This window comes from Equus quagga, chromosome 7 (assembly GCF_021613505.1).
Source record: "Equus quagga isolate Etosha38 chromosome 7, UCLA_HA_Equagga_1.0, whole genome shotgun sequence".
NCBI classification, from domain to species: Eukaryota; Metazoa; Chordata; class Mammalia; order Perissodactyla; family Equidae; genus Equus; species Equus quagga.
In genome coordinates, this window is record NC_060273.1 from 68,865,054 (window position 1) to 68,885,879 (window position 20,826).

The 20,826-nt window shown below is 45.7% G+C and overlaps 1 protein-coding gene across 1 annotated transcript in view; it reads right to left on the minus strand.

The window, feature by feature from the left end:
• SLC36A1 (solute carrier family 36 member 1) overlaps positions 1 to 20,826 on the minus strand; it is a 43,352-nt gene that overhangs the window by 11,562 nt on the left and 10,964 nt on the right. The window contains exons 2-10 of the mRNA XM_046667345.1: positions 20,413 to 20,560; positions 14,821 to 14,911; positions 13,844 to 13,932; positions 13,274 to 13,369; positions 11,217 to 11,301; positions 10,583 to 10,801; positions 7,063 to 7,161; positions 4,276 to 4,442; positions 1,273 to 1,442 (exon numbers count right to left, since the gene is read on the minus strand). Of these exons, the coding sequence (XP_046523301.1) occupies positions 1,273 to 1,442; positions 4,276 to 4,442; positions 7,063 to 7,161; positions 10,583 to 10,801; positions 11,217 to 11,301; positions 13,274 to 13,369; positions 13,844 to 13,932; positions 14,821 to 14,911; positions 20,413 to 20,555 (1,159 nt within the window). The 5' untranslated portion in view covers positions 20,556 to 20,560. The remainder of the gene's footprint in view (positions 1 to 1,272; positions 1,443 to 4,275; positions 4,443 to 7,062; positions 7,162 to 10,582; positions 10,802 to 11,216; positions 11,302 to 13,273; positions 13,370 to 13,843; positions 13,933 to 14,820; positions 14,912 to 20,412; positions 20,561 to 20,826) is intronic.

Here is a 20,826-nt window from a genome sequence, read left to right on the forward strand (position 1 = left end):
CTTGAGGAGGTCCACCCTGGGATAGTCACCAGTCTGCTCCCTTGAGGAGGTCCACCCTGGGATAGGCACTAGTCTGCTCCCTTGAGGAGGTCCATCCTGGGACAGGCACTAGTCTGCTCCCTTGAGGAGGTCCATCCTGGGATAGGCACTATGCTGCTTCCCACATCTTGTTGAGTGAGTGAAAAGGATGGATAGCCTCTTGCCTGCCCTTCTCTTGCTAACAGTCCACCAATAAAGTCATTTCTGAATTCCAGACTATGAGCCGATCTATACAACTTTCACATCATTCTTCTCCAAAACACTCCATTCTGGTCCAATTAAAAAAATCATACAGATCTTCTTTATTCCAAAGTCAGAAGCTTGGACTGAATAATTTAAAGAAATTTCCAGAGAAGTCTCAATATAATAGGCAAAGATGTTTCTTTTCCCAAAAGAATAAACTTAAAAATAAAAAGCCAAATAGTCAAAAGGAGAAGTTTATGATTCAAGAATTTCAACTTGGAAAGAAATTGTAAATCTCTTAGAAATTCAAATTAGGTACTATAGACCAATTTATTCAGGGGTTCTCTATTCTATTGACTCACAGAAGCTGTAAGAAAATTTTAAAAAGAAGGATTTATTTTTATTTTTAAATCATACCAGTCCAACCTACAAATAGGATGACACTTCGTCTCTTAAGTCACACTCCTGGCTGTATGGTCAGAAAGAGGAATAAAACACAAAGTGCTAAATCAAACACCTACTTAATCAGTAGCAATTTTCTAAGAAGCATAATATTTAGTAAGATCAACATCCAAAAAGGTCAAAATAGTATTATACAGGCTGCAAATGAAATCTAAGGACTAGATTGTCACACTGGAAAAACGATCATTTGAAAAAACAAACATGTGCCTGCTATCAAAATGACCTATACTCATTACTCATTGGGTTACTATACTCATTGGGTTAAACAGCTCTCTTAGACTTTTACCTTATTTTATATGGAATAGTAATCGTATGTCTTTACTATGAATTATGCCCATCGCCAAAGCATGTTATGCCATGTCTACAAATAAACGACTGTCTCATTCTACGTCTTTTAGAGACAGATGTAATCAATTCTCTGCACCATCTGGACATGCGTCAACTCTGAAACTGAGACAGCGTGACAAGCTTCCTCTTCACACAGCGCTGGCAGCTTCACTACAACACACGCTTGCTCTCAGGAAAGCCCCGGGGACTGGGTGCCCTTTGGGAGAAAACAAACAAGACGATTATCTTCTCTCTACTCACACGTCAGGCAGACCAGCATGGTGCGCACAAACAGGTCTACCACCAGCTCGCAATGCTCGGGCACGCGGGACACGAAGAAGGGGACGATGATCTCGGCTGGGACGTAGAACTGGAGGGCGTAGGTGAAGAAGATGCCGAAGGAGTAGAGGAGCTTAACCGACTGGTACAGCCTGCAGAGAGGGCAAGGCACACTCAAAAGCCTGCTCTGCACACTCACACACTAGCAGTGAGAGTGCAAAATGGTCCCACTGCGATGTGGTCACGTCTATCCATGTTACAAATGCACACGTCCTTTGGACCCAGCAATGTCATGTTGAGGGGCTGATCTTGCAGATACACTTGCACGTGTGCACAAAACTTCTATTTAAAATATGTCACTGCAGCATTATTTAAGTATGAAAGACTGAAAACAGTCGAAATGTTAATCGGTGGGGAGCTGGTTAAATGAGTCACGGTGTCCTCAGACAGCTGTTAAAAAGTAGGGGGCAGAAGTGCACATGCGGATACACAACCAGCTCCACGATATGCTCTTAACTGAAAAAAGCATGAAGCAGCACAACGTCTGCAGCGTGCTACAAATTGTCTAAAAAAGAAAAAAGAGGGAAAAAATGCTTCCCCTCACACACACACACACGCGACTTCTCACATACACTAAACATCTCCAGAAGGAAACACGAGAAACTGATAACATGGTGGCCTCTGAAATGGAAAATTCTAGAACTGGGGACTACGGGAGGTGAGTGGAAGCTTAACATTTTCTGTATACACTTAGAACATTTAGCATCTTTACCATGGACATATACTCTTTCAAAAATAAAAACAATTAAAAATACAACTAAAATGTAACAAGTCTATTTATATCCTCCCATCCAATTCAGTGCTCTCTAGAATCAGATGGTGACCACACAGGGCCAAGAGGCAAGAGCAAAATCCATCTTTCCACTCCACTATGGCCATCCTCCTACCACTGCTTCATGCGTAGCTTCTCAAGGAGACCATCAACACACCATGGACTATCTCTATCTTATCCCACGTACAGGACTGTGCAGAGTAGGAAAAAAGTCTGACCAACTAGTACTCATGGAACTGACATGATCATCAAAGCGAAGGCCACTCTGCCCGTGAGCACAGCCCCACTTCAAACAAGACTGTCATGCATCAAGCAGCGAGGAACACGGGCCTCCTTCCCTTGTTGGAAATCTATTTAAAAGTGATGATTATATTGTGTGTGACATGCATTGATTTCTCTGTGGTTGAACGTAATACCTAGATGTTCTTTGCTATAAGTAGGAGAACATCCTGGGAGAGACTGAGTTTGACAAAAGGTCTTCCTAGCTCCAAGAATAGATAATAACAACCCTTTGGAAAAACCAGCTGGTGGCTCTATAATTAAAGTCAGCACAGCACCAGAGCCTTCGGGAGTGCTGGGAAGTCTGCAATCAGGAGAAGTCACCTGCAGGGACAGCCAAATAAATCGCCCCCAAATGGAGGCAGAAAGATTAGAGCAGCTGGGTTTGGAGTGTTGCAGGAAAGGAGACAGATGCTCGTCTACGGCTCCACATTACGTGGGCTGCTTCTGCCGCCCCTAATCCATCCAGCCTCAGGGATGCTGAGCTACCAGCTGACTCGTGAAAGGGGAGGAACACTTGGGAACTGAAATCCAGGCGTCAGAGGGAAAGAGAAAGGAAGACTTCCTGAAAATACTGGCCCATTTCAGGGCTACCACTTGGCTGGCCCTACAACAAACCGCATCCCTGACCACTGCTGATTATGGCGTCCTGTGCTCAACGCTGATGACACTACTGGATAAACGTTTCTCTGAATTTTCTCAATCTGTCCTTGCCCAGTGCCTCACCGATTAGAGCTCTGAAAAACACATACAGTACATCAGCTAGCTGTCTGGAAAGGTTATTCTCATCCCCAGGGCTCTCAACAAGCTTCTCAGTGTCTGCTCACAGATGCTCTCCACAACGAAATTTTAATCTTCCAAACAGAACTGTTGCATACGACACACCTTGTGACATCTACCTATTTAGGAAGCATTTCAATGTGTCTCAGTGATTCCCTACAATACAGCAACCGAGAGTTAAGGAGAGTGAGATAGGGAAGGACCCCCCACAACCCTGGTCAAGGGTGAGGGGTCTCTACCTACACAGCAGGCTGGTGACTGCCATGGGGGGAGGCACAGCAGAAGGTGGGAACCAAGCAGAGCTGCCCTCCTCTCTCCCCACCTATTTGCAATGGTTTAAGGCAAATGGACTGGACACTTGGCCCTTCTGGGCTCAGATTCCAGGGAAAAATGGCACATCAGTCAGCTGATCAACCAACCCACTCAGCATAAGCCTCCATAGGAATCACACCCGATCAAAGAACAAAGCTCAGGGCAGCATCCCACTTTTCCATCGCATCAGTACAGTATTACAAAGCTCTTTCTCACGTGTATCATTTGATCTTCATGACAATCCTGGCAGGAAAAAGGAATAGACCATCCTGTCTATTCCGGGTCCCTAGAAGAGGGAACCGAGGCAGTGAGAAGCTGTGATGGTTCAAGGCCACAGAGTGAGGACCTGGCCATTCACATCTATCTTCTCTGCCCCAACTCCTAAACTAAGTCCTCCTCGCTGACAGCAACTAGGTGGGGGTGGGGCTAGAGCCTGAAGGGCCCTGACAGGCAGGTTAAGGGTTCTGTCTTTATGCAAGGGCAAAGGGAAGCCTTTGAGGGGTTCTCAACAAGGGCATGCAGGATTGGATTGAGTTTTAGGTGTCCCACATGGGTAACAAGGCAGAGAACAGATCTGGAGAGTGAGAAAGACGTAGGCCGGGAGATGGTCGAAAGCTTGGAGGGCAGCCAAGGAGGATGGCGCTGGCCTGGGGAGGGAGGGTGGGCAGCATTGGGCTGAAGGGGGCAGATTTAACAGAGAAGAAGGAGGAAAAGTCCACATTCTGACCCACTGATTTTAAAAAATATCCAGCGCTCCCAGGCTTCCATCCTCCCCCACGTACCAGCAGTTGGGCAGGTTGAGGGTTATGCTGCCTTGAATATTAGCTCCAAACTGCAGGTACCCCAGACTCCCCAGGCTGATGTAGAGGGCAGTGATGATGGCCATTCCGACATACAGGATGAGTGGAAACTTCCGGGGATCCTTCATCTTGTTTTCCAGGGGCAGAACCTAGGAGAGTAGTGAGACAGAAGAGAAAGCATAGAAAAAAGCAACATTAATGGCCAAAAAAAAGTGTAATAGTCTCACAAAACAGTAACTTCGTTATCCCCAGAATTTCCCAAAAGCACATTTGTCCTTTACTAGATAGATAAACAAATACAAGTTGTTTCATCAGAAGTTGCACTCGAGAGCTGAAGAGACCTAGGGCCCACTGTCTGAGCCGGAAGTCCTGGGAGGTAAGGCTGGGCAAGACTAGACCCCAGAAGTCCGGTCCAGACCAGCGTTCTGCCTCCTGCGATAAGATCCCGGTGGGGTGGGAGTGCTCTTTGCCCCTCAAATGCAGCCGCACGACAACCAGCAGGCCTTCCCACACCATGCCCACCTGGCACAATGGGAAACAGACGCTGTTGGTGGAACAGGTTGGCTGTACCTCACCTGAGGTCACAGCTCTGCTAACCTGTCCAACAAATGCAAAACGTAGGTCAGGAAAAACTGCCACTCTAGCTCCCAGAAACTGTTTCCTTACCTCAAAATGGGACAGGCACCAGCGGTGAGAAGTTAAACCTCCAAGTTACAGAAACTGAGATGCTGAGGTTGGCATGGCTTAATGGAGGATCTTGGAGATTCAGGATCCTAGAGATGTATACAATACAACCCAGTTTCCAGACTCCTATTTCAAACCATTGACCCTTGCCTCCTACTCTCTCACAGTAGGGGACATTCTTTAGCTAAAACAAAGGAGAGGCCCCTTATGGAGACTGGTTCATCTAGGAACGGGGACAACAGCAGGTATGACTGTGATGATCTTCACAATCTGTTATCAACTGCATCTGGCATGGTTGATGTGGAAAACCAACACAGGGCAATGCCTAGCTGCGCCACAAACCAGCTTCGATCCTGTCATTTCACTCATTTTTCTCGGGCACCTGCAGCCATGAGGCAGAGGGGCTCTGTGCCAGCCCCCCCGAGTCTGCTGCAGGCTGGGGCTCAGAGAGGCGCCACAGCTCCGCATTACCACTGGCCCTCGGCATACCCCCACCAGCTCAAGGGTCTCGGGCTTCCATTAATCCACATCCAATCACAGTTTCCAAGCTTTCCTTCAGCTTCCTTCTACAGAGAGTCTAGGGAGCCAGACGGCGGGGAGCCCACCTCCTCCATGACTGCCAGGCCCGGGCCAGAGGCAGAAGCACAGAGGGAGCACAGTGACAACCCAGGGAGCAGGGCGCCTCGGCCGACACACTGAACAGCCCTCAAATCCAAAACCAGGAGTCGAAACCGCAGTGTTCTCTCTCTCTGTTGTAAAAATCGGAACCTCAGAGAAACCTTGAAGTAACAGAGAACGTGTTTACAGGATGACTCCATATCTGAGCCTCAGCTACTGAAATGAAGCAAAGAACAGCCTCTGCGCTGTGCCGTCAGGGAAAACTGATAACGGGAGGACGATGCTCCGTCAGAACCCAGGGTCTCCGGGCACCTTCCCACTCACTCAGCCTCTCTCCAGTCCCAAGGACTTGGGACAGTTCTCGCTGCTGCGATACAGCCCGTGCAGGCCTCTGCCCCAGCGGCAGGGAAAGCACTCATGCTTGCGAATCAAGGCGAGACATTCTTCCTGGGCAGAGAGAAGCCCCAAGAAAAAGCCAGGGGAAGGTTTAAAACCTCAGGACAATGACTTAGACACAGTCACTCAGAAAGCCTTCCCCAAGATGTTAGAGCCTTAACACGTGCCATCAACACAACCAGGGCAATTCCTCAGTATTTTGACAAGCAATTTGTCCAGCTTCTAGGTTTTCTTAAAAGTGTGTAAGGTGATAGGGAAATCAAATGGGAACAGAAAGAAGTTCCAAGAAAGGAGAAATGTCTTCCTATTTCCTAAGCCCTTGGCCAACAGAGCTAATCACTTTCTTCAGAGAAGAATTTTGGACCTTTATTATGAAAAACACAAATAACAATCAAATAGGAACAACTGAGGGCAGACTCCTCTCTTTAGAAGAATGTGGGGAAATCACAGCAATGATGGGGGGAAGCTGGGCTAGGAGTGAAGGCTATTCATTTACACGTAGAAAATACAGCACACCAATGCTCCAGGGCAGAGACGTTAGTCATGCATTGATTGATTTAATAATAAAATTGATAATATTATTAATGAAAATTAAAATTTCTTTAACGCTCACCATGTGTCAGGGACTATGCAAAGCACTTTACACATATCTCATTTAATCCTAACAACTGCTGATCATTAGGCTCACTTTTCAAAAGCAAAGAATGAAGGCTCAGAGAGGTCAAGTCCTCGTGCAAGGTCACACAGCTACTCTTTCACAGAGTAAGGACTCACCCCAAGTCAGTCTGACTCTAGACTCTGTTTTCCTAAGTGCCATGTACTATTACTTACTGCACTGCACACACAGAAGACGAGTGTGCAAAAGAGGGGGTTTGAATGTAAACATTCTCAAAGTACATACAACTTATTTTCAAAAGTCAGAGGTGGGAAACTTCAGTGAAATCCCTGAAACACAGTTCATCAACTGGACAATAAGCCTCAGAAGATCATTTCTAACACCATTTCCTCAGCACTCCTTAAAGCAGACCTCGAGGACACCGAGGGCACAGAAGATCATGGTGCAACTCTTACCATCCCAATGCCTTCAAATGCAAAAATGGCCGTGCCAAAGAACAGAGGGTAGGTCTTCCAGGACGCCACCAACGGGAGGCGGCTGGGGTCTGGGATCCTCTGAAAGAGAGAAAATAAGACAAAGCAAAGGCTACAGAGAGACTCCAGATTTGAACCCCAACAGCAGACAGGTCGTTCCTTTTCCTAAATCCAAGCTCCTCTGAAGGGAGAAAGTCTGACACCTGACAGGTGATTCAGGGACATTTAGCTTTTGTATTTTTTTCCCTTGAGGCTGCGAAAACCCTACTTGCTTTGGGGAAAGCCCAGCCCAGTGTACCAAAAAAACCTCAAATGTTGGAGCATGCACAAAAACAGTCACATTCCTTTACTAGATAATCCCACCCCCAGAAATTTAATCTGAGTAGAAAAAAAAATCAAAACATGAAGGAATTGGAGCAAAGCTATTTAACAGTAACTAAAAACAACCTAAATGTTCCCATAAGTGAACAGCTGGTTTATCACACATCAATTACACTACAGAATATTATGCACTATTAAAAAGCAAAAATTGAGATAACTAAGAAGCACGTGAAAAACTGCTTATGAAATAATAGTGAGAACAACATTTTTTAAACTTACATTTCGCTACGATATAACTATATAAACACTCAGTACCAGGTAAAGCTGGAAGGGAGGGTGGTAGATATTTAGATCAGCTCTTTTTCCCTTTTTTCTGCATTTTTCTTTCTTTTTTTTTAATTCTTATGAATGAGTTTGAGCACTTGTAAAATATTAATAGGCATCGACAAGAGTACTGGAACATTTGGGAAAAAAATAGCAAAAAGAGCATTAAAAAATAGGCAAATAAAAACCAAGGCAATTGTTAACCGAGATACAACATAAGGATGTAGAGCAAGGAGGCGCAGACAGAATCCTACCTGGCTCACCACTGAGCACAGCCCCCAGTAAAGGACAGCATCGAAGGAGCAGGACTGGGAGTGAAACAGAAGCTGCTGTCCTCTTAGAATCTGGCTTCTTAAGCCATGTGCATACATTGTTTAGATTAAAATAAAAATTGACCTGAAAATTGTCTTTTACAATGTTTTAAAATTGATTTAACTATAGAGGTGTATTTAGAGAAATATGGGGCATGTCCTAATAGCGTGACAGAATAACATCAGTGTGCCAAAGGAGACCTGATATTAATCTCTGTAATAGGCTTCTCTTTAAAAGATTTTAAAGCAATTATACAATGTCTCCCTAAAATTTAAAGAAATAAAAAAATACTTTTTTTTCTGAGCCCCTGCTAAGAAATCAGTTAGATCTCTTTATGAGAAGCATCTCAGTACTTGGAAGGAAGACAGACTAATAAACATGTTTGCTGTACTTTGAGACAATAGAGTGAGACCGCCCTACGATTATTCCTGAGTCACAGTGTAACTTAAGTTCCCGGAAACAGGGGCCATCTGTTGGTTAGTGGATGACTGCTGCCAGGGTTCCTCCATCAGATCAGGCTGAGCTATCAGAGAGGCAATTTCAGAATACATGTCTGGGAATGGCAGTGTGAATGAGGCACTTCATCTTTAATGTCCACTGGGTTTGTCCCAGGCACTGATCGAGATCTCGAATTACAAAGTTAAATTGTGCTTATTTTCCCTTCATTTTAACTTAATTTGCCAGAGGTGGGGCAAGAAGCTCTCTGGAAATGGTCAATCACGCGTTCACAAGCCCTCCTTCCAGTCCCATAAAAAATGGGACACGGACAGCTGTGTATTTTGTGTTTAAAAAACAGTTTCACAGAAGAGTCAATATCTGCCACCCATCTGACTTACCAGGTACACTGAGCACAATGTTTATCTAAATTCATCTGTCATTTTCCCAGAACAGTAAGTGCTTATGTTATATGACCCACTGTTTTCCTAGAAACCACATCAGTGGGTAACGGGGTCACTGTTGAGCAGACTGTGAAAATGAAGTAATGTTCACCCATCGGACTGACCAAAACTGAAAAGACCGATACATCCGGGTGGGATAGGATGGGCTGCTTATGTACTGGGGGAGGGAGTCCGTCTGAAATCGGTAAACAGGTTTTGGAAAAAGCAACCCGGCAATATAAAAAATTCAAAAGCACATACTCTTCACAACCGTGCCTCTAAATGAACATCTTGGAGAAGTATTGAGACATATCCACAAAAAGGAAGGCATAAAAATATTCACTGTCCTAGTACTGAAATAACACTAAAATTATAAATGACCTGACAGTCCACTGACTGGGGACTGGTTAAACAAACCATAACACATCTATTCTCTGAGATACTATGTAGCAATTAAAAAGAGTGAGATAAAACCAGGTGTATCAAAACAGAAAGCTCTCTGAGGCACTGTCGGGGGGGGGGGGGAAATAGCTAGGTTGATGAACACTACATCTAACAATTTCACAAAACAAAACATATCTTTGCTTTACATATTTCTGTACATGCTAGTATAGTGTGTACGTGCACCCACGGGACCTAGAAGAGACAGACCAATCACAGCCAGCGGGTCCCTGAGAGGAGAGACTCAGGGTGGGGATGCGGTGTCAACAGGAACCTGTGTTGTCTGCCTTGTAATGAGTAAACACTGATGAATTATTTGGGGGAATTAGATTTAAACACTTTTTTTAGGAGGAGGGTTGAGGAAGATTGGCCCTGAGCCAACATCCATGCCAATCTTCCTCTACTTTGTATGTGGGACGCTGCCACAGCATGGCTTGATGAGCAATGCATAGGTCCACACCCAGGATCCGAACCCACAAACCCCAGGCCGCCAAAGCAGAGCACACAAACTTAACTCTATGCCACCGGGCCGGCCCCTAAACACATTTTTTAAAGCTATTCTTTTATTCGCCCGCTTTCACTCTTTCCCTTTTCTCGAGTCTTGGAAAAATGCACTGTCTTGTCCACACACAGCCACAGTGGTTAATGGCACATTTTTCTCAGCCTATCTTCTACCTACCTACGCAGAGATGTCCTCTCTTATACTACCCTGCAGAACTGTCCACATGGCTAAGCGAGGGGGAATAGTAACTGCATTTGTAATTTTGAGAAATAAATATAAAACTGGAGTTGGTAAGGAATTACTTTAACTATAGGTCAGAAAAGTTGATCTTTATTTTTATCTGAATATTTTTCTCTATTTTTCCAATCTTATACAATGATCATGCATTCACTCTCTAACTGGGAAAAAGTCTAAACCTGTGATCTCACTGGGGGCTGATTTTGCCCCCAGAGACCTTTGGCAATGTCTGGAGATATTTTGGTTGTCACAAGCTTGGGGAGTGGTTGCTACCAGCCCCCAGAGGATAGAGCCCAGGGCTGCTGTTAAACATCCCACGATGCACAGCTCAGCCTTCCACAACAGGTATCTGACCTAAAATGTCAATACTGCTGACATTGAGAACCCCTCATCTAAATATAGCACGCATAAGTAACATCCCTATTTACATTCCGCTGAGTGTTTTGTGGATGATTTAATAGGCAGTGTGGGGAGCCTGGGCTCGCACCTGAACAATGAACTGGTAGATCATGACCAGGCTGACCAGCATGCTGACGTTGGCCAGCAGGGAGAAGACGGACAGGACTCGGAGGTTCCTGATGAAAACCAGCAGCACCAGGAAGGGCAGGAAGGTCAGCATGTAGAGTCTTGAGTCCATGGTGGGCGTCAGAATCACCGTCTCATTGCTATGGCAGTCGTTGGTGGTCGCGTTGGCCGCCTCTATCACCTGGAATGAGGGGAAGAAAAGAAAGAGAAAGCCTCTCAGACGACTAAGGCCAGGGGACCTCCCACCGGAAGGGGCTCCCAACTAAAGGCTCAGTGTGTGAACGAGGCTGAAGAGAGGTCTGTGGTTGGGGAACCGTCTTTGAAGATCTTCCTAATTATCTTTAGCCAGCCAACTGTCTGAGCTGGGTTTGATCAGATCTTACCTAAAGACAAGAGGATAGACAAACATCTTGAGGTTTCCCTATGCCCAGGTTTTTATATAAAATCCAAGAAAAGACACTGTTCTGTGTAAAATGTTAAAATCTTAATTCTTTTGTTGACAAAAAAATGGTTTGGAAGGAATCCTAAAAAGAAAGTCCCCCATCTCTTACCATTACTCTCTCTCTCTCTTTTTTTTTTTTTTACCAGGGCCCTACCTGTTTAAAGTTTTCAGCCAGAAAGACAAAGTAGACACAGCAGAATCCCAGCTGCGTGACAATCAGGAAGAAGTCCACGATGTGCCTGAACGTGGGGAAGGAAGGAAGAGAAAGATGCTGATGATAAAAAGCAAGGCTCCCAGAGACTCCCGGGATGTCTGAACAGTGCTTTTTCCCAAGTAATCACAGACCCTTCCCATCAGTGACAAGGATGAGTGTGCCCTGGTAAGAGGAGAAACTGCTAAGTGCCACTGCTGTGGATCTTTGGAGGAAGGTAAAGGAGGTGCTAACTGAATGGTTCCCAAGGTCCCCTTCCTGGCTTCTTGTCTGGAATGCTGCATGGGGTCAGGCAACCCCAAGACTGGAATGGCAGGAGCAGAGCACACACCCCAGGACCAGCGCCCAGCCCCTTGGCCTCCCCCTCCCCATGGCCTGCCTATTCCTTCTCACACCATTCCTTCTAAAGCTACAGGGAGCCCTCAGCACAAAAGCCCAGCAAGTGGACCCCTTCACGGTCTCTTTCCATCACTTGGATCCAAGAACCAACCTACTCTCAGGTAAGTACACAGAAACAGATGTACCAAAACAGACTGCTGGTTGAAGCACTGTTACAACAACAGCTGGTGACAACCTAAAGGGTCATCAAAGGAAAGTGATCAAATTATAGACCATTCTTAACTGGAACAGTATACAGCAGGTAAGAATATGCTAAATCTATATCTATTGATGGGGAAATGTCTAAGACCTTTAAGGGAAAAAAGGAAGTTCCCAAACAGTATGCATAATATGGCCAATTCGTGTAAGAAAATCTTAAGAACATGTATATGTTTGTCTATACACAGAAAATCCCAAAAGGATGCCCAAGTAACTGAGACCAGTATATACTTTTACTTTTCACTTTACTTCCTTCTATGTTGTTCAAAAAAAAATTTTTTTTTTTACCATGAGTACACATTAATTTTATAAAAGGAAGGAAGGGAGGGAGAGAGAGGGTAAGAAAGGAGGCAGGGAGGGGCAGGGGGAGAGAGAGAGAAAGAGGGGGAGAGGGAGAGAAGGAGAGGAGAGAGGGAGGGAGGGAGAAAAGAAATAGCCAGCACCTAACCAACCAACCAACCAACCAACGGTGTCACTCAGCAACGTGGCTTCTCCTTATCACAGAAAACGATTTTGCTAAAAGAATTACATAAACCTGGGTCACAGCAAGAAGCTGACCCTGAGTGAAAGTAAACGTCTCCCTGTGACCACAAAAAGGAGTTTTTCCGAAGAAGACAGTTTTAATGAGGTTCAATTAAAAAAAAATGGATTCAGCCCTTGCTGGTATCAATTCTCTAGATCTAAATATACCATTTCCTCAAACAGGAAGCAACAAGTATTTTCCTCCAGGCATCTGAAAAGTTACCACAAGGAGCAACTTCCAGACCCATCTGTTCTAGCTCGCCTCACCTCCTCCTTGAAGCCTTCCGTCTCCTGCCTCGCGCCCTGCCCTTAAAGCACCTATCATGTGCGCTTCTCATCCGGCACAGAGGACAAGAGACTCTTCAAAGCTCCTCTCCGTCTGAGCGCCTAGGACATATTTCTAGCTCATGACGCTCGCTTCCCACTGGTTTCCACTCTCCCTCATGTCTTGTTCTCAAGCTTCCCATGGATCTTTCTCCTCACAGAGACCAGAAGCTCCTAGAGGGCCAGGACCATGTGATTTACCTCAGGCACTCCCCATCCGTATGGCCAGAATCGTTCTGTACCACTTATAAGAGAGTGCTTAAATATATTTGTTGAACAAATGAGGGAATGAAATATGATCACTGGTCACAGTCAAAGCGGGAACAGCCCTTAGAGAGCTACGTTTTACCAGTGAGGAAACTGAGGCCCAGAGAAGGGAGGGGTCACTAAGCCCAAGGTCACACAGATTATCCCTGGGAGAGCTGAGCTAGAACTCAAGTCCACTGACTCGAACAACGTGCTCTCCAGTATTTATATTGTCTTCCACGTCTCACCCCGCTACCTGAAGGCCTCCCCACTGGGATGCCAGAGCCGCAATGAAAGAGGAAACCAGTTACCTTCCCCAGTGCGCGTGGTTTCGGAGCCAGGAGCTGGGGCTGGACTCCAGTCCGTACATCACCGTATCCCCATAGTCCACAAAGGACTTGTTCAGTCTAGGAGGAGGGGAGGGAGAGAGGAGGGGCAGAAGGTGGGGGTTAGACAGTGACGATGACAGAACAAACGTAGCTCACTGAGACCTGGGCCAGTTCCCCATCTGCCACCCTGGACATACCACTGAGTCCTGTACCTAATGCTTTCAAGGACCAGAAGCGTTAAGCCAACAGGACAGTTACTTTCATTATAACTAGCAAAGATCTAGTAGAATCATTTCAATGGGGTAAACATTATAAAGCACATAAAATTAGAACGTGGTCTCTGTCCATGGGACATAAGTAAATTCGACAGATGACAACAAGCCGAAAAAGAACACGAAACTAAGAGGGCAAAGCAGCGCTGTGATGCTGAGCAGCCGCCTCCAGCGAGCATGGAGAATTCAGAGTGCTCTGTGTAAGCGCTCACTTTCAGGGCTGCTAAAGGAACCCAAAAGGACAATTCGTGACTCGAGAGGCGGCTCGGAGGGCTCTCACCTGTGGCAGAAGTGGTGAGCACATTTCACCAGGATACCCATGCAGTGCACGGCCACGATGCCCATCACCAGCAGGCTGAGGGGACCCATCTGGGGACAGGCGTGGGCAAGAGAGGGAGAGACAGGCAGGGAGAGTGAGGAGTGAGCCAAGAGAAATTAGATTTGCAAATGATCAAAATGCTACTAAGACACTTTCCGATGACAGAACTTCTGGCACAGCATTAGAGAGAGAAATGTGACCAAGGAGACAAGCTCAGGGGGAGGGGCACCATCTGAACCTTAGCAGGCCTTTGAGAGAGTTAATCTTGCGGAGAAGAGGGGCACAAGAGAACGCCGTTCCAGGACCGCTGCCAATCAGAACAGAGGCTCCTGGGATTGTCTGGGAAGCGGGGATGTGTTAAGGGCGTGGGGAGAGGGGGAGAGTTCTCTTTACAACAATGCCAGATCAAGAAACGCAGCCCTTAGGCAAGGACAATCCACATCTCTGAGCTCTCTCAAACTCTAAAAGAAACCAGAACGGCTTTGGACAGGCAGGCTATAGGGAATGAACCATAAAAGAAAAAGTAGGAGTCTCAGAGCTGGCCACCTCGGGGCAGGGCGTGGGAGGACTGTGTGGAAATGGACAGACTTCTGTTACAAATTCATCAGTTAATATTATTCACAGAAACTACCTGAGACATTGTAAGTACATCCTCCCCATCAGAAAGTAAGCTCCACGAGGGCAGGAACCTTATCTGTTTTATTCACTGATAGTAATCCAAGAGCCTAGGACACTGCCTGGCACACAGAAGGCTCTCGATAAATATCTTTACAGGAAACATATTTCATTCTTACATGAAAAATATCTTTCAGCTTTTTCTCTGCTGAAGTTTTTTAAGAAGCTTGTCATTTTTAAATGTTTTAAATGAAGGAATTAAAAAAAAACATTATCTCCTAAAATTTGTCACAATACTTCCCTCCACCAGGGCAGACCCTTACCAAGATGCCTGCATTCTTCACCGCCAGAGGCAGCCCCAGGAGTCCTGTGCCGATGTTGCTCTTTAGCAGGTGGATCAAGGTCTGGAACCATCTGAGGTGGGAAGAAGGTAGACAGGAGCGTGTTAACAAGAATGATTGCTGACATTTCTTAAGCACTTAGCACTGTGCTAAGTGTCTTCATGCATCTCATTCAACCTGCACGACAACCCTATGAGATTTAGGGACGAGGAAGCAACTAGCTCAAGGGCACGTGCCTAGGAAAGAGTTGAGCCAGGATTCAAAACCAGGCGGTCTGCCTCTCCAGCCCACTCTCCTAGACACTGGGCTTAGGCTCTGCTTCCCGCGGCATCCGAGAATCCCTCTCCCTTGGAGATTAGACTGGAGGGGTGGAGGGGGCCTCTCCAGGCGCTCTCTCCTGTCCCAGTGTATCTGGGTCTGGTTTTCAGCACAGAGCCGCCCACTGCAAAGACTCAGATCCAAAACCGCAACAGAGGATGACAAGTGGAACTGTGAAGGACCGACACTGGTGTGAGAGAAGAACAGGGGAAATAAAAAATGGAAGCCCCAAACCCTTAACAGAATGTTTCATGCAAAGTGAGCAGAGTAAAAATCATACACAAGAGGCCAGAAGTCCCTGGCATACTCTGTATTTAAAAAAAAAAAAAAAAAAAAAGTCAAATGTCGTAGAGTCCTAGGACTGGAGAAACCCTCTTCAGATGGTCACCTAGTTCACCCTTCTGCCGCAAGGACAGATTCACCCCTCAAGATACAGTTGTAAAGCCTCTCACAGGTCCTCACTCATTTTCTCACTCAGCAAATCCTAGCTGTCATGTGTAAAATGTTGTGATAATGCAGTGGTGGAAATAGGGATGAATCGGATGTGGACCTCAGCCCCTAGCAATTCATAATGTCTCAAGGAAAACAAGCGGGACATGTTAATAATCACTCAACGTAGAAAGAGCACTGTCTGAAGCAGAGCCCAGGATCTGCGCTCAGGGAGGGGAGGTGGGTGAGAGTTCAGAGTGGATGGACCTGGGCTGAGCCCAGCGGGAGGGTGGGGTTTTTAAGTGTGCCCAGGGCAAAGAAGGGCCCAGAAATACGAGCCTAGAGAGAGATGTGGGCACCAACACGGAGGAGCGCGTCCTCTCAGGTGGGGTGAGGGTGGGCGTTCCATGGGGAAGAGGAATTCATCAAAGGACAGATAGCAGAGGAGTGGCCTCACCCCTAGCATTTTCTATCCTTTGTTAGGATGGACACAAAACAAGCCAAATATGCTATCACTTTCCCCCAATCACAGACTCACTCAGGATTTGGCCCCTGGTACTGTCTGGAAACTCTGAACAAATAACCTAAATCTCTCCTAAATGATGCTTACACATATTTCTTCAAATCTGCAGTTCAGTAGAAACTGAAAGCAAATAATACATGCTATTCATAAAGACCATATTAAGACCCATCTACACCCTCCAGAAAGCAATTTTACTTTTGGTAACCTTTCTCCTTCTACCTCCAGGAAGAAAACCTCCTGACTTTCCTACTGTCACCAAGCTCTTCAGGAAAGATCAAAGAAACTGCTTGGAGTCTAACGGAGAAGAGGCTGAGTGCTCTCCTGGACTACCCTGAACAACAGCTTAAGGACCGCAAGGGACCAGGGGTGACTCCTTCACTATCGGCAGCCAACGACCAGGAGATTATGGGCAGGATGATGGGCCAAGCAAATTCTATCCTGGCAAATGTTTAATCCTCTTAAGGGCAAAGGTAAGCATTGTATCAAACCCACCTGCCTACGGAGGCCTCCTCCAAACGCCTCTGAGCTGGGTTTCGTGGGCAATCAGGTCCCTCCAGCCTCGGCTCAGCTACTAACTCATGTGACAACTCCCTTTCCTTCTCTGGGCCTGTCGTATCATCTCGTCTGTAGAGCGAGGGCACTGGACTAGGACAACACACTTTCCAAAGTCTCTTCAGCTCTGAAACACCAGGATTCTAGGCAATTGAGCAAAATTACTCTTTTTAATCAATGGCCCCAAGCTGGGATTACCCAAAACCATCTCAGTTATCACCAAATCAGCTCATGGGCTGCAAAGTCTTAACTATGGGGAGGGAGGGAGAAATAAGCCTTGCAAATCTCTGTAGTTCTGTTCATGCTCCAGATCAGTACGTCTTAGACGTTTTCATCTCAGGACCCCTTTAGACACTTATAACTCACTGAGGATCCCAAACAGCTCTTGCTTATGTGGACTCTGTCCGCTGATATATACTATATTACAAATTAAAACTGAGACATTTTAAAAATATTTATTAATTCATTTAAAATAACAATAAACCTATTTCACGTTAATATAAAAGGTTTTTATTAAAAAGTAACTCTATTTTCCAAAAAATAAAATGTGAAAAGAATGGCACTATTTTACTTTTTTTGCAAATCTCTTTAATGTCTTGCTTAATAGAAGCCAGCTGGATTATCTACTTCTGCAATCAATCTGTTGTGACATGTTGTTTTGGTTGAAGTATATAAAAAACCTGTCCTCACAAAGACACGTCGTTGGAAATGGAGTATTTTAACTGCTTCTTTGGACAACTGCGGTAATTTTTCTTTGATACTACACCAAAACTCAACATGTGGTAGTTTCTTAGAAGTTAATTAAAAGGTGGAATCTGAATTTTTTTCATCCTCTATTACATTAAAACCCACTGAATCTTTGAACAGATCGTTTATCCAGGTACAATTTCCTAACATCATGCTTTGGTCATTTGGAAGATATTGGTTCCCTGAGTTATACAGATCTTCCAAATTCTGGCAAATTTCATTACACAATATTAAAAAAAATCACATTTATTAATATCATTACTGATCTCATTAGCAAAGTCTTTAAGTAGAGGGAAGCTGTCAAGGTCACAGTGCTGGATACAAGTTTTTTCTAATTTTGCTTGAAAGCTCAAATTTTATTGTGGGCAACAAACACTGCTGACTGTTTTTCTTGAGGTGATGGTCCCATTTCCTTCACTTTTAAGAAAATGTCTGCCAAGTACTCAGGTCTAAATAACCTATAATTTGTTGGTTCCTTCTAGCAAAAAAAAGTGTTCTATGAAAACAAAAAAAGCAATTAGTTCAGTTCGCAGCTCAATCACTCCAGGCCTTTCCCTTGAGACAAGTACCCCACTTTAACATGCAGTACAAGTGCCTCATGCATATTCACCATTTTGTCACACAGAATATTAAAAGACCTGTAGTGAAGGATCATGGTTTAATAAAATTAGTAATTTGACTGCTTCATCAAGGACATGCTTCAGTGAAACTAGCTTATTCTTTGCACACACGTGGCAGCAAAAAATACATGACACATGGCATAATGTGCTGCCAGTGCCTTGATTCATGCTAAGGTGCCAGCGGTTTTACCGGCCATTGCTTCTGTACCATCAGTGCAGATGTCAACCAAGTGAAAAGGCAAACAATATCTTAGTATTATTAGGAACATAGTTTTGACCTCTCAGACTTCTCGAAACGGTCTTGGGAACCCCAAAGGGTTATGAAGACCACATTTTGCAGACAGCGGCTCCAGAAAACCTAGAGAAAGTCAGTTTCAGTCAACTGGTTCCTCAGTCTGCTAGCCTGGGGAAGAAGTAACTCAACAGGGCAATGAGGAGAAAAAATTGCCCAAGAGGGCAAAATGAGGCCGTCACCAAAACAGTCAAGAGCCTGACCACATCAAGTGTTAGGAGGTAACCTCACCAAGCACATCACCATGGAAGTCTTGGGGGTTCCTAGCTGCACCTCTGATTAAGGGTTCTACTGAGCCTTTGACCCCTAGAAGAGCTGGATGTGTGCATGCATATTGCACAGAAGGCTGAGAGATACCTCTGTGTACTTTGTTCCTTTGCAAACTACATAACAGGGTGGGACAGGGCACAAGTAGACAAGGAATTCAGCTCAAAAACTCATCCCTAACACTTCTCACCTACTAAAGATTCATGTGGGCTAACAAGGTCCCCAAATCAGCCTACACCTCAATCATACCTGGCATGTTTTCTATACATAACTGTTCACGTGGATCCAGGCCCCCGGGCGTACTCAACCAATCCTCCGAGTCCCAAGGGCATCCTTTTCCCTGTATCACTTGTGACGGGACTGTGATACTTGCCGTCACTTACAGATGACCTCCTGGTCATCCACCTTGCCTCACAGTATCAGGGCAGGATGGGCCCTCAGAACAATTACACCCTGGAAGATGTCCCAGTACAAGCCCGAGGAAGGTATCTTCTGATCTGCTCAATTTCCAACAAAAAAGGGGCTATTTGGGGTTGACTGCTAGTTATAACCCAATGTGAAAAAAGAGATATTCAGAATAACTAACAGGCATGCGTTAGCTTCAATGCACACAAAACCTATGAGTTACTGTCCTGAAGTTGCTAGCTGGTTGGTTTTGAACTTTGGAGAGGTCACCTTCAAAAGGAAAATCTACACCCCTCTATGGCAAGGCAGTGCGCAGAGAAGTTGATGCCTGAGAACAAGAAAGCAAAAACTGGAAAGGAAACTATAGAGAGAGAAGCTTGGAAGAAGTATTTCAAAATAACAAGTGTGACTTCTGAGGGGAAGCTATCACGTGTCATTGGCTGCATCTGGGGCGCCTTCTGCCGAGGGGGTTGGGGGGAACCAATTGGGTGGAGAAGGTCAGGGAAAGAGGGAAAACGCCCCGCACCAGGAGAGACTGCAGCCAGAGGGAGCTTCACCAGTAATGAGCTCCAAGAGAAGCGTCTATGGTCCCTTTGGGAGTCATAGGGGACAGTGGAAGTCTAGGACATACAGGATCCCTCAGTCACACCCAAACCACAAGGGAACACAACAAGGGTGACAGCTAAGCTTGAATAAACAGAAGGGCTGCAAAAGATGGGATGCTGGGATTGGGGAGTGAGTCGGAGAACTCAGTGGAGTAGAAAACCCTCCTCGGAATTTTCTAATTTGAGTGGTGAACACCAGACAACCAGCATAGCTTCAGAGTGGGGTCTTCAATTTTACCTTACATTTGGGGAAACAGAGGCCCAGAAAGGGCCAAACTCAGCCCAGCTGAGTCTTGGGATTCAGTTTCCAGGGATAAGACTTCAGCAAAGTCTTAATGCAAAGCCCGTCTTGTCTTCTCTATCAACCTCTCGAATTTTTTTAAGTGCGGGAGAAGTTATTCCTCCTTCTTCCCATTTCTTCAGCCAAATGAACTGGCTGTTTGCAGAAGACTTTTGCAAAGGAGGCTTCCAATGGAGCTTGGAGGTATTTGAGGTTCTAGCACAAAGGACTCTCAGTTCTAAATTAAGAGAATGTTCTCTCTGGAAGTTTTTCTTATGTTTAGGCTCTTCCTCAGCACCAGCTTCCAGGACCAACCCAGCTGAAAGGAACCAAGAATAAGAAACAGACCAGAGAGTAGCAGGCAAGGAGCTCAAATCTTAGCACTGTTACTCACCCAATCTCTTTATATCCTATTTTCATCTGTGAAGTGAGGAATGGATAAAATGGGGGAGCAAAAATAACTCTAAGGGAGACTATGCTACTAATACTTAGAGACACGAATCCCGCCCAGGAGGGGAGAAGAAACAGCTACTTACGTTGTGCTGTTGCTTTCCCCAAACCGCTGGTAGGAGCCGGAGGAAGAGAAGTTGTTGAGGCCTTCAGAGGGGCTCTCGTCCGGGCTCACATCGGTGGAGCTGTAGTCGTGGTAGTCCTCGTTCCGCAGTCTCTGCGTAGACATGGTAGCTGCGGGGACAGGGCCAGCACTAAGACCTCCAGGGGCCGGGGCCTTTAGCTCCAAGCCTGGGGTGGGCTCTGGGGCAGAAGCAGCCATTGTCACAGTAGCTCAGTGACAGCTGCACTCTGGATTAAGGACAACCAGAGTGTCTGGTACAAAGAGAAATCAAAAAGGTGCAAAGTACACATGGGCGGGCTGAGCTCAGTCAGCTTCTGCCTCCCAGCCTTCCCATATTTCTAAATTTGCCACGGTAGACCTGGACACCGTAGAGGCG